At 48.6% G+C, this 14,097-nt stretch overlaps 1 protein-coding gene across 5 annotated transcripts in view; it reads left to right on the top strand.

Moving 5' to 3' along the window:
* Positions 1 to 14,097, top strand: part of LOC142824498 (ubiquitin-associated and SH3 domain-containing protein B) — a 122,032-nt gene that overhangs the window by 81,533 nt on the left and 26,402 nt on the right. For all 5 annotated transcript variants that reach the window (XR_012899358.1, XR_012899359.1, XR_012899357.1 and 2 more), the window contains exons 6-7: positions 504 to 712; positions 13,839 to 13,974. Coding sequence is in view for 2 of the 5 variants with exons in the window: in XM_075916517.1 (XP_075772632.1) it covers positions 504 to 712; positions 13,839 to 13,974 (345 nt within the window). In the remaining 3 variants the exon portion in view is untranslated. The remainder of the gene's footprint in view (positions 1 to 503; positions 713 to 13,838; positions 13,975 to 14,097) is intronic.

Genomic DNA, 14,097 nt, shown 5'->3' with positions numbered 1-14,097 from the left:
ACCCAAGTCCCCGATTTAGCTATGGACCAAAGCAAATGTATATCTTTAAGCATTTGCCTAGAACCACTGACGTCAAAGGGATGCTTCAAGTTAAGAACAGGCTTAAATTTTTTTACTGAATCGGGGAACAAGAAATTATTTAGGAAAGCACAAAGAACAGCATGAGTAGGTGCAAAGGTAGGAAATAGGCCAATGGAAACTGAAAATTTCCTGCCAACGAGAATTAAATACTTTGCCGCTGGGATGTGGCAGGCGGCACGCTCTAAAGATGTTTTTATTGATTATAAGCCCAGAAGGGACCACTGTGGTCATCTCGTCTGACCTCCTATTGAAAACTAGACTGTTTCTCTTTTACTGGCTTAAGAAGGGTTAATGGTCTAGTTGGGGGAATGCAGTAGACAGCAGGGCAGAGGCACATGCAAGTTCATTCATTCAGCCTTCTCGCATGGCCCAAGGTTCCTTAATGCCCTTCTTACATGCTCTCTCTTGCTCCATCTCCCCAGACGCTGCAAGTGATCTACCCCTACATCCCGCAGAATGATGACGAGCTTGAGCTGGTTCCAGGGGACTTCATTTTCATGTCCCCGGTGGAGCAAACCAGCACCAGCGAGGGTTGGATCTATGGCACGTCCCTGGCGACTGGCTGTTCTGGCCTGCTGCCTGAGAATTACATCACAAAGGCAGATGAGTGTGGGACCTGGGTGTTTCATGGGTAAGCAATACTCCGGTTGACTTTCTGGGCATAGGAAGTGATAGTGGGATTTACCTCCTGCAAATGATAGGAGCATACAGTCACAGAATAGCAGGCTCCATTCCTCTTCATGACACCAGCAACCATACAATGAGTCCAGGTGTTCCACCAATATTATTCAACGGGTCACCAGCAACTAATATAGGAGCAGCACTAGATGGCAGGTGGAAAGGCACAACCTCACAGTACGAGGGGTGGGGAATTAGGAAGCATGCTTTCCCATAAGAAGTTCTCAGGCCTTGTCTCTGCTTTCTGGGAGATAAGGTGGGATTTAGTGGGTCTACTAAAGATCATGCTTATCATGCCCCTGTCAACTCTGGTAATACACCGTGTCGCAAGGAGTAAGGTAAGTCAACATGAGAGTTTCTCCTGGCGACCTGCCACAGTGGGGCTGTCGTGGAAATTCGAACTACTCACATAGCTGGAGTTGGGTATCTTAGTTTGACTTTGTCCCTAAGGGTACGTCTACACTACATACCTCTGTTGGCAGAGGCATGTAGATTTGTTTATTCAGCAAAGGTAAATGAAGCCGCGATTTAAATGATCGCGGCTTCATTTACATTTACATGGCTGCCGCGCTGAGCCGACAAACAGCTGATCAGCTGTTTGTCGGCTCGCGCGCTAGTCTGGACGTTCCCCCTGTCGACATCAAAGCCCTTTGTCGGCAGCCCCGGTAAACCTCATTCCACGAGGAATAACGGGGCTGCCGACAAAGGGCTTTGATGTCGACAGGGGGAACGTCCAGACTAGCGGCGAGCCGACAAACAGCTGATCAGCTGTTCGTCGGCTCAGCGCGGCAGCCATGTAAATGTAAATGAAGCCGCGATCATTTAAATCGCGGCTTCATTTACCTTTGCCTACAACCCTAATCTACATGCCTCTGCCGACAGAGGCATGTAGTGTAGACACAGCCCTAGTGTAGACCTGGCCTAGGTGGCAAGACCAGGAGCATGAGCCATAAAAGTCTTGCAGCTCTCTTGACAATGGAATGATACAGACCACACATTCCTGCAAGACCATTTCTCTGGGGAGGTTAATGCCACTGAGTATGATCCCTGAGCATAAGGCTTGACTTAGATTCCCTAATATATTTAGGCAAAATAGCTGCCTAGTGGGATTTTCAGAAGCACCTGGGAACTTAACTCCCTTTGGGGATGTCTACACTAGCCCCCTAGTTCGAACTAAGGAGGCTAATGTAGGCATTCGAAGTTGCAAATGAAGCCCGGAATTTAAATATCCCAGGCTTTATTTGTATGTTCCCATCCAGTCGCCATTTTGAAATTCCACTAGCCCAAAGTAACTGCCCGCAGCTACACACGGCAGTGAAACAGTAATTCAAACTAAGTCCTTAGTTCGAATGAACTGTTACACCTCATTCCAGGATAAGTAACAGTTAATTGGAACTAAGGACTTAGTTTAAATTACCGTTTCACTGCCGTGTGTAGCTGCGGGCAGTTACTTCGGGCTAGTGGAATTTCAAAATGGTGACCAGACGGGAAGATGCAAATAAAGCCCGGGATATTTAAATCCTGGGCTTCATTTGCAACTTCGAATGCCTGCATTAGCCTCCCTAGTTCGAACTAGGGGGCTAGTGTAGACATACCCTTTGAAACCAATGCTAGTCCGCATCTTTAGGTGTCTAAATACCTCAGAAAATCTGGCCCTTTGTGACTAGCCCTCCCATGGCGACACAAGACAAGGGAGGAAAGAAGGAAAGCATCTTTTTGGCCACTATCTCTCTAACGAGGCATTGCGCAATTGGGCCTCCAGCTTTTACGTTTTTGGTGAGGGAAGCTACAGCGTTTTGGGAGGGAGGTTACAAACCAAATATAGACGTGTCTTATTTAAAACTTCAACCGACTCCCAAGTCTTCAGAGGAATGGTGAGTAAGGTGGGTGAGTTAACAATCCAGCGCTGGCCACTGTGTTGCCACAAGAGACGCAGAAGCATGAAACTGACCAGGAATACAAAAGGAGCTGACCAAAGCAATCTCCAGGTTGAGGGAGATGCAAGAAACAAAACAACAGAAAGGTTCAGGCTGGTTTTTGATTGTTTTTTACCCTTTCAGTTTTAGTCACATGTGGTGCGGTGAGCAACAGTTGTACACCCAGTGGCTAGTTTCATCATGAAGCTTTGAGTCCACATAACAATGCAAATGATCACACCATGCAAACAAGACCCGAATTCCCCCAAGCCCAAAAGCCACATTCCCTTAGGTGGGCACCAGCATAAAACTTCAAAAAGAGAATGGCTTGCAATCTGCAAGAGTCTGTCACATTGCTCAAGTCTGAATTTTACTAATCTCTCCACAGGTGGCAAGGGCCATCCTTTATCTCTGCAGGTATTTACATAGTACCCTTCTCTCCCACTAATATCGCCATTCCTCCCACGTAGATATGGGGTCATGTTCACAGCACCCCCATGAGCCAAAGATACATCTCTGGTAACTAAGGCTCAGAGCAGTGAAATGACTTGACCAAGCTCAATCAGCAAGTCTGTGGCTGAGGGGAGAATGTTCATCACAGTGTCCTAACAAGACCATCCTTTGTCCACTAAAACTTCATCCGCTGCAATGGGTTTGCAGTCTGCGTTTGCACACTGAGCTACTCTATAGCAAACTATCTGAAATTTACATTTTTGTCAAGGTTCCTGGAGGAGTTTTGGTCCTGGGCACCAATACATTAAAAACGATTGCAGGTTGAAACTCTCCAGTCCGGCATTCTCTGGTCTGGAAACATGGTCCCGCATGATTTTGGTTAGCCAGATGTGAGGGCAGGGGACTAGGCTCAATGACCTCTCATCGGTGTCCCTTCCAGTTCTAGTGTTCTGTGATTCTGTGGCCACTTATCCTGGGTGTGGCCAAGTCTCCCAGGGTCCCATAAAGATTGTTTCCAGCCACCAGTCCTGACTCTCAGTGTTCTGTGCTGTTACTTAGCTCTAAACGTCTTCTAAGAAACCAGTCAGCAGCGGAAGTGTTGGTAATGCTACTAGGCAATATTGACTTCCCATGGGTCAGCAGATTCTCTGGTTCAGGACCAGTCAGGTGCCAGACTAGAGAAGTTCAATCTGTATTATTATTATTATTACTACAGTAACTAAAAGGGAAACAAAAGTTTGGCAATTCCAGCAGCAATTTGCCTCCAGGAAAGGGAGGAAAGGAAATGCTCCTTTTCCTGATTACCATTAAAGAACATAAATAACGAATCAAAGCAGGCAATATGTAACGTTTATCAAAAACAATATTATATACTCTGAAACAGACGATTTTACATCATAGATTTCCACAGTGCATGTTAGGTAATAAAGTGTCAGAAGAAAGCAAACTAAGGACAAGTTAAGCTCAACTTTTGCAGCGTAGTGCAATGTACTGCAGCCTGGATTTTCATGATCATCGAAAAGCCTCTAGGCATTCAGACTAACTTTTCAGGCACAGAGGGCTCTGCGTTTCAGCATAGCCAATCAAAGGGACCAGAGATAGAAGTACTGGCTGTGGTTCTACGGCTCTGCTCTTGGAGAACACGGCGTCCCAGTTCACTGAGTTATGATCCATGTGTCAAGCATTTGGGGTGCTCGGGATCCGAGGCGTAGGCTCGTTTCCATCTCTGAAACAGGTGGCATGTGGATGGAACTGAGGCTCACACTGGGAGTACTGGGCTAAAAGTGATCATGACAGAGAATATTTTCCTGCTCATCACAATAAACATCCTTGATGAAAATACAGCATGTACCATCCCAAAGGAATGCTGAAGCACTTCGACAAATTCTTTGTACACATCACCATCCCGGCATCCCAGCCGCACCCCAGAGCAATCAGGAGAAGGCAAATTTTAACCTATGGCATCAAAGCAAGTGCCATAGCTTATAAAATAGCATCTTTGGTGTCCAGGACATAACCTGGCTTTTGAAGGTCTCCTCTGAAAGAAGGTCTCCTCATTTCACGAGGAGTAATGGTAGTTCAGACTAGGACTAGCGGACATTTAAAAATGGCGGCGCCCGGCTTTATGCAAATGAAGCCCGGGAAATTCAAATCCCGGGCTTCATTTGCAACTCCGGTTGCCTACATTACCACCCTAGTTCGATCTAGGGTGGTAGTGTAGACATACCCTAAGGGACTTGAATTGGTATCTGAACACAGAGCTGGGCTGTGCAATGGAAGCTGCATGGACAGAAATGTCTCCATGCCCAATAAGGCAGCAGAATGACAGAGGAATCATTTCTCAGCTGCCAGGGCAGCAATTCCTGAAGGGCCTCTTAGCCCCATGATTGGGATCCCTCATAGCCCTATAAAATTGTGCTATGTGCATGGCCAGTGGGTTTCAAAGACTAGGGGTGGCTAAGTCTCTCCGCCTCGCTCTGCCTCTCCCCTGAAAAGCAGCAGTGGCTCAGGTTGGCCCATGGCCCAACACTCAGGCTGGATGGTGGCCCAGGGATCAGCTTGAGGCTCCTCCGGCTACAGGAAGTAAGGGGGATTCAACGCTCCCTGAAGAAGAGGTTCACCTGCTGCCCGTGGGTATGTGGAACATAGTGTGTGTGTGGGGTGGGGGGGAGCACATCCCTTGTGTAGGTTCTTCCCATCCCAGTGCCATGGCAACCGAGAGCCCTTCATGTGGGGAGGGCGTGAAGAGCAGCACTAATTGATCTCTACAGTCAGAATTAGAGGGTGAAGCAGTGACGGTTGAGAATTGCTTCACTGGACACGCTGCATTCAGACTGGCGTAAACCATTGCAATGCTATGAGTGTGGCCAGCCCTTTATCCTGCCTCTCGTGCTATTTGGTGTTACTCCTACAGCCCCCAGCTTCCAGAGCAGCAACTAGGTGAGACTCAGCTTTTGATTTTTAAAGTGTGTAAAGCAGAGGTCTCAAACTCCCCGCCCGTGGGCCAGTCCTGGCCAGAGAAATTGCCCAATCCGGCCCAGAACTGCCAGCTGGCCAGGAAGGGGGGAGGTTGCACATGTCAATTACCAGCCCCTAAACCCCACCCCGACTTCCCCATGATCCCCAAAGCCATGTGCTCAGGGGACATGGTGCCAGTGAGGGGAAACGGGTGGGGTGATGATGGGAAGGGGCAGGACTTGGGGGCCAGTAGCGGACAGAACCCCCCACCCACTGGAAGCCCCGGGCCAGATTATGCAACTGTGTCCGCTGGGAATGCCCACAGGCAAGTAGTTTGAACCCTGTGACCTAAAGTTTCTAGCTCTCCTGCCCATGAAAGAAATTTTGAGAAAGTGAAACAAAGATTTGGGGGGAGGGAATGTTGAGGATTGGCAATGTTGAGGATTGCTCTGTTAAATCCAATGAAAGTTGTAGCCATCCATGCAGTCGGGGGCCCGATTCTTCTCCCGCATCAGCTTTACACCAAGGTCACGCCAGTGACTACAGTGGGAGTGCCTGCTAGGTTTGCACTAGCCTAAAGGAGATGAGGGTGCTTTTCTGGGCAAACCCCTCATCTTTCTGTGTCTTGGTCCCCCCCGCTGTACAATGAAGATAATAGCACTTCCCTACCCCACAGACAAGTTGCGAGGCAAATGAATTAAAAGTTAAGAGGCGCTCAGATACCATAACAATGGGAACCAGATAAGAGCCTAAGAAGTAACAGAATCAGGCTCCTTTGGTTTTGCTGGTGTTCCCCCAATATAAGGGATGTAGAAGAGTTTGCAAGGCAGGTAACCTACTGGCTGTTCTGTAACCAAACCAGAGCATGTTTGGCTCACTCCCAGGAGGAAAGCATACCTTTAGGCTGTGTCTACACTGGCATGAATTTCCGGAAATGCTTAAAACGGAATACTATACCGTTTTCAGTTTTTCCGGAAAAGGAGCGTCTACGTTGGCAGGCTGCTTTTCCGGAAAAGCCCTTTTTCCGGAAAAGCGTCTGTGGCCAATGTAGACGCGCTTTTCCGGAAAAGAGCCCCGATCACCATTTTCGCGATCGGGGCTTTTTTCCGGAAAAGACTACTGGGCTGTCTACACTGGCCTTTTTCCGGAACAGTGTTCCGGAATAAGGACTTATGCCCGAGCGGGAGCAGAATAGTTTTTCCGGAATAGCGGCTGATTTTGTACAGTAGAGCATCGTTGCTTTTCCAGAAATTGAAGGGCCAGTGTAGACAGCTCGCAGCTTATTCCGGAAAAGTGGCTGATTTTCCAGAATAAGTGGCCCAGTGTAGACACAGCCTTAGGGAATACGGACCTCGTCCTTCCTGCAGTGTGAACTGTTCTGGCTCAGCAGTGGGCAAACACTGGCCTGCAGGCCGGGTCTGGTTTGCCAGAATTAGCCTCTGTTGGGCTGCCATTGCTATATTCACCTGTGCGGGCGATTGCAGCTCCTGTTGGCCGCGGATTGCTGTTCCCAGCCCATGGGACCTGCAGGAAGCTGTGTCCGAGGCCAAACTTCCCAAAGCTCCCATTGGCCCGGAACGGTGATCTAGGGCCAGTGGAAGCTGCCATCGCCCGTACCTGCAGAGGTGCAAGTAAATCTAGCCAGGGGCTAACTCTGGTGAATCGCAGCTGTCTTATTGCCCACCCGTGGTCTATCTGTATGTACTGCAGCGGAGCTACTCTTATTTATGCCAGCTGAGGATCTGACCGTATGTGATAAAAAAGTGCTTCCCCTCTGCATTATTTAAAGGCTTAAGTCCTTTCCTTCTAGCAGTGCTATTGTGCTATAACAACTCAGAACAAATCTAAGCCACACTACAAAAAAACAGCCTGTCCCAAGTCCTTCCTGGAGGAGAGCTGTCTGCAGGCTATTCCCTAAGCGCCCATTCATCTCTGCGAATTACTTCACTGCCAACTCAGAGTGAGAAACTCTCTGCCCGCAGCAGCGTCCCACGGAGGCTGAAAGGGAAGTGGGAAGCCCAGCAGAACTAGCTCGAGGCAGCTTCCCCACAGGAGCCACAAAACCAGATGTGCAGCACTGTGGGTCTCTCTCATATGTGAGCCTAAAGGGACAGGGCTGTGGAAACCTGCCTCCTATTGTGATTTTGTGGACTCAGCCCAGCTCCACTGGAGGCTGCTGAAAGCTGGAGGCTTTGGTAGGTGCCTGAGCTGCTTGGCTCAGGTTTATCTTGTTTGCAAAGGTAAAGGTGCTCTCCTCCCCAGCCAGGGCCTGCAAATTGCTGCATTGGAGATCACCCCACTCTGTCTGATGGGGCTAGAGCCACTCCTTGACTCCTTCAACAGGCCTCGTTGGGCACCGGGTCCAGGAGGGAAGAGAAAAACTCCTCAATTCCCAAGCCAGGCTCAGTCATCACTGCTGCAGCACTTGGACTTCCGTTCCCCTTCCATGCCTCCAGTCCCTCTTTACAGCTGATAGATCCACTTCCTGGTGCTCCCATCTATCTAGGGGCCAATGAGCAGGGACATGGGAGGAACACTCTAGTCCCACACACACCCCCAGTCTGTAGAGGCTTTACCTGCAGCAAAACTGGTAGGGACCCTTTTGGCCTGCCTCTCCGCAGATCCTGCACCCGCCTTCCAGGGCTACCCAGGAAAGGGCACACTTCGCCCCCAGGGAAGAATCAGTGCTGGTGGCAGCAATGTTGTGAGTAAGGCAGTTGACATAGTTGCCTCACCCAGAAGATATTTGTATCTGGGCTCTTCCAAGGAGTGAGCTACGGGTGGAAGATGACAAACTTGAATTGGCCTCAGTGGTTTCTGTTTTCCAGGCACCAGCAGTGCAAGAGAGACATTGGCAAAGTCACATTTATGGCTCTTCTGCAGCCATGAGATACTGGAGGTTGCAGAGAGATTCACTTGTGCCTCACCATAATTCTTACCCATTCCTAGCATCCATGAATGGGTCTAACTATGCTGCATGAACTTTAAGGAGGGATAGACGGAGAAAAAGCCTTGAAACCGTGAAAGAGCAATTGCTCAGAGATAAAGGGAGAAAAGACCGCACTATCAAACGACCAAGGCAGTGGGATATAAATGCTATTGCTGTTGACCATCTTCAGGGATTGTGAAAGGACCAAGCATAGAATCACAGAACACTAGAACTGGAAGGGACCTTGAGAGCTCATTGAGTCCAGTGCCCTGCCCTCATGGCAGGACCCAGTACCACCTAGACCATCCCTGAGAGATGTCTGTTTAATTTGCTCTTAAATAAACGTGCCAGCTGCACACTGCCGTCCATACCGAAGGGGTCTTGGCTGTGCCTTTCATCAGTACGGCCACTGTGGGATTCAGCACTGAAGAGAAAAGTGACAGAGCTTCTTAAGGGATCCGAGATAGGCTCCAGCATGAAAATTTCCCTTAGCATATAGTTTGTCACAGTTGGGCATGTCACAGTTTAAGGACAACTACGCTTGTGGTCCACCCAGCATATGCTACCTACCCTCACTCCCAGCCGTCACCTCTCTCGAGTGGAGACCTGCGTCTCTGCCTCCCTCCTCGCAATGATGTTGGTAAGGCTGCACTGTTCCTTGCCTGCTTTGCTCAGCAAGGCAGATGGCTCAAGCAGGTCAGTGTCTGTGCTTTGCTTTCTCTTCAACCATTGCCATCAGCTATCAGTCCCCACACAGCTCTTTGTAAGCAAGCACATTTATTTTTTTTTCAGATGAAAGCATCACAGAAAAAACTTTAAAAAAAAAAAAAAAAAAAAAAAACCCTGACAAGCATACTTAAAAGCTTTCTAGAGGTCACCCCCAAGTCCAGCTTTAGGTTCTGGTAGGTGTAAGTCCTTCCGAATCCCCACATTGTAGCTGTCTCTGATTCTGAGAACCCTGCCTGGGCAGTTCAGCCATTTCTTTATGTGATTTGAGCCTTTGTTCTCCAACCTCCGGGAACATTCACCAGTGAACAATGACTCAGTGCCTCAGGGCATAGCTTCAAAGGGCTGGGATTTTGCACAACGGGATACAAGGAATTTTTCTCAACCTTACCCGAGGTATTTCTGAGGAAATCCAATTCATACAAATAATCCCTCAAGTGTACACCTTTGAACTTTCGCAAGATACACATCACTTCCCCCCTCCTCTCCAATCCCAGCCCACCAAAATACATAAACTTTGCCTTTAATACAGTGCATCCTGAAGATACTTTAACTTAACTCAACAAGGTCTCCCAGGGACACTGCAGGATTATTGCCTTATCTGTCACAATTCAGATCCAAGCTTTTGGTTCATACCATCACTAAGATAGGGGCCAATTGCAAAACAGGGTCTGGATTTCAACCCCAGGCAAGGTGAGCTCATCTGTTTGCCACTGCCCTGTGTACCTGTAAATCTCTCTTAAAAAGCAAAATCCATTCTGCCATGATGCTTCCAGTGTTCTGCATAGACATTGCAGATTGTTCTCCTAATCTCTGTCTAATCATCTCTCCACTCTTCAACCGTAAGGTCCTGAGAGCAGGGATAATTCTTTGTGTATTTGGAAAGTGTTCAGCACTTGGTAGGAGCTGCTATCTTCTTCTTACTGTATATTTAGAAAAGTGCATGTCTGGCTCTGTGTCCGTCTGTGAGTCCGTTTGTTCAAGGACTCCTCCTGTATGTAAGAGCTAAGATCACCACATTTTGATTTGGATTCCCCTTATCATAACTTAAAGCAAGGTCAGGGTTTGGTTGTGCCAGGACAATGGGATATGCCTGGAATTTGATTGTTGCTCATAAAATGGAAAGGGGGGGTCTGGCAGGAGGGACAGTTATACTGCAGAATCACCAAGGGAGGGCCAGCAAGGAGCCAGAAATGGAGACCGGGACAGTTATACCCCCACTAGGCCAGCAAGAGGCAGGGGTGGAGAAAGGGACAGCTATCTACTTACTATCTACTTCAGAGAGTTTGTCCATGTGTCTGTCTGTCCGCCAGACAGGGGGCATTCTCCCCTTCCCCTATGCTGTGCCTATTGCAGCTGCAGCAGCCATGGACAGGTGCTTCTCACCTGGCCCCAAGCTGCTGTGGTGGTCCTTCCCCCCCCACGGCAGCCTGCACACTGAACCCATCATCCCCAGCCTCACTTCAGAGCAGTTATTTAAATGAAGAAAAACAAAACTTATATGAATTAAAGATCCGAGCAACACCAGTTAAATCTTCTAGTAGGAGGAGGAGGAGTAATAAGCCCTGCCTTCCTCCTGGCAAATTCCAGGGGGACCAGACCTGGGAATTTTTGCTTCAGGTATGAAGAAACGTGTGTGATGGCCCTTGAGATGCCAGTCCAGTGCAGCTCCCTGGCTGTGCGGACGTGCCTTTCTGTGGGCAGGGATCAGGACAGAGTCTTTCACCATGCTCGCCATTGCGGTACCTCACACTCCCCTTTTTAAGAGTTACTGGGGGCACCCAGGTGCAGTGTCCTGCCTGTATAAGAGAATCATTGCTATGCCCCAGCCCAAATATTTATTTTTTGTACAAAACAAGTGGGCATTAGGACTAAGGGCATGATGTTTTTTGTTGTTTGTTGACAAGGACGATACAATTCCCTGGCCGATTACCTACTAGCAAACACAGGTGACCTGTTTTCTTTCACTGTAGAGAGAGACCCGTTGGAGCAAGTCAGGAGTTTTCTCCTGACACATTTAAAGCAATTCATCCAAGTGCAAAGGGAAGGTGGCTATTTCTGTGTCAAAGCAAATGGCAGCACACATTAGCCCACCAATTATTTTCATTGAGTAAGAAAACTCACATCACAGCAAGATCCACTGTAATCAATAGAGGGCTGGTTGCGTTTCTGTAATTGCCTGTTGTAATTTACTCCCAAGGATGTTGACCCACACTTGAAAATCTAGCTGGGATGCCTTTATTTGTCACATGCACCATTTGATTAGCATATTTAATGAAAAAAGAAAGTGATCTATTCTGTCCCTGTGGCTATGTTTAGCAGCAAGCACTGGCAGCAATAAACAAACCCTGTGGTGCCCACAGCAGACGGGAACCACTGTGGGAGACAGTGAAAAAGTGTGGGAATAATGGAATTGTTTTGAATATGTGACATACCTGTGAAGGCCTGGACCATACAAGCTACTTTGTGTGGGTTTATCCTGCACCTATGCGGAGCAATACGCAAAACCGCAGTCTAGGTTTGCACCGTATTTTGTAAGGAGAGAGAAAGCCCCTCTTTAAGGAGATGATACAGCTCATCCTTTTTATCTCACACCAGTTATAAAACTGGTGTGAACTCTGTTGACTTAAATGCAATTACTCACAATTGACACTGTCGTAATTCAGAGCTCAACTGCTGTTATTGTTTATGTCTCTTGCATGTATCAGAATTGGATATTCCAATGATATTTATTGTATCCATCTCTGATGACCCCTTAAATGCAGCCTCCTGGACTGGGAAGTTAGTTTCTATAAAATTCCATAATTGTCACTGTCCGCATGTCACACTGAAGCCTAGAACATTGAGTCAGGGTGAAGCCATGGAAACAGCTACAAGCATGGCGAGGGCTCTTTCTGATTAGCCTATCACCAGGGGTAAGTGATACTGGGATATCCCTGGGAGTTGTGGTCTGTTACCGTCCAGTTTTGAGGTTCTCTCCGCCATTTTGATTTTACCAATTTGATCCATTCAGTGAACTGCAAGAAGACAGGTATCTGTGCCATGCCAAGGGTCCTAGATCATTGTGATATTAGAGGTTCTACAACTACTTTGAATACAACCATTTCATTGGTTGTATGAGGAAGAGAGCACACATGGTAGATTACTTGGCCCAGCTGCCACACCCAGGCCCACTGATCGGGGGGGAAAGGGGCAAAGGGGGCAAGTGCCCCAGGCCCATTAAATCCCTGCTGGAGTTCCGGGCAATGAGCTCTGTGTGGACCAGCAGGGGAGGCTAGCCTTCTGCCTGAGGCCCGGCCCTTCCGGGAGCACAGAGCTGGTCTCCCGCACTTCACCCAGGGCCCAGCAAGTCTCATGTGACCGCATAGGCTTTGAACTGCTTATTTACTAGGGTACCCTGCAGTAGTGCTGAAGGATCATGACCAGGTTGATCCCCGTGTGCTAACCCATATCAGCGGAGATCCAGTGCAAAGTTGTCGAGCAAAAAAAGAAAGAAAGAAAACGCGGCTTTTTGTGGCTTTTTGGCCACATCAGGCGCTCGCCGGCCAATGCCATCTTTAATTCTCCATCTTTAATGGCCGCGCTGGATGGCTCCCTTGCCCAGGCCAGCAGGGAGCTGAGAGGAGAGGGCCGTTGCCATTTTTGGGAGCACGGGGGCAGCTTTACGCGCCATAGGGGGAGGGCTTCGCAAGCCACACCCTGGGGGGGAAGAGCTGATGCAGCTCGCGAGCCACGGGTTGGCCACGGTTGTGCTAGGCGCTCTACAGTCATATATTAAATGAAAGCCCGGGCCCCACAGCTAGCTGAAGACTTCCTCCCAACCTGTTTTTTTTTAGGTTGTTCTTGACTACAGTGGTTCTCAACCTTTTAGGGCTCAGGACCTATTGGCAAAGGCTGCTGTGACCGAGTAAATAGCTGTGGTACAAAAACAGCTGAGTTACTAAATACTCCCATCCCACGATATGCAATGCCCACATTGACGTACTAAACCTTAAGTGAGTGCATCAGGCATGTCGCGTGGCGGTGGCTGGAGCTCTTGTCCCACAGGGTGAGAGGTGCAGCTCCCTGCTCGGGGCACCGTGGGGCCTGGGGTCGCAGTTCCACTCGCTCCAGTGTGGCCTGGTGAGCCCCCTTTCATGACGGAGGGTCAGCTGGGTCAAGCTTGTGTGGTACCGCAACCCCATGTACCAGGTCTAGAGCAGGGAGCCAAACCCAGCCAGACCTCCCAGGACTGAAACTGCTTCTGTTAGGGGAGTGCAGCACCAACTCTGCAACAGCCTCCACCACCAGCCACCCCGGGGACAAAACCCAGTTACCTCACTGGGCCTCCTACGCTACCCTTGGGCACATGCTGTAGGTCTAGTGTGGGGTGATGACTCCTGGATTAAGAACCCCTTTCTCTGATGAACTGTAGAGTTCTTTGGGGGCGAGGAGACCCCTTACTCTGCATATGTGCAGCACCAAGCACATACTGAAAAACAAGAATAATAAAACCACTTACTGCCCTGTCTCAGGCTCTGGGAATATCCTGGCACGACTCTGAGGACAATAGGGGCAAAGAAACATTTGCTAAGCAAGCCTGTCTTTATTTGTGACAGCTCTTACTCGATTCTGAGTACCAGTTCCACTGCATCCCCTCTGGCCTTCAGTGATGGAGCTCTGGAGAGAAGACAGCAAGAAGATCAAGGACCGGGGGACACAGGGCCATTCACTATCATCTGCCAGACAATGCAAGTAAGGATTCATGCCAATGTGAACAACACAACTAACTTCCATCAATTTGGTTTACCATTAACTAGTGATATAATTAATATAAATAATTATTAATAATTATATCTCAATTAGTGATTTGTAATT

This window comes from Pelodiscus sinensis, unplaced genomic scaffold (assembly GCF_049634645.1).
Source record: "Pelodiscus sinensis isolate JC-2024 unplaced genomic scaffold, ASM4963464v1 ctg35, whole genome shotgun sequence".
NCBI lineage: Eukaryota > Metazoa > Chordata > Testudines > Trionychidae > Pelodiscus > Pelodiscus sinensis.
This window is presented reverse-complemented; position numbering and strand designations above follow the sequence as displayed.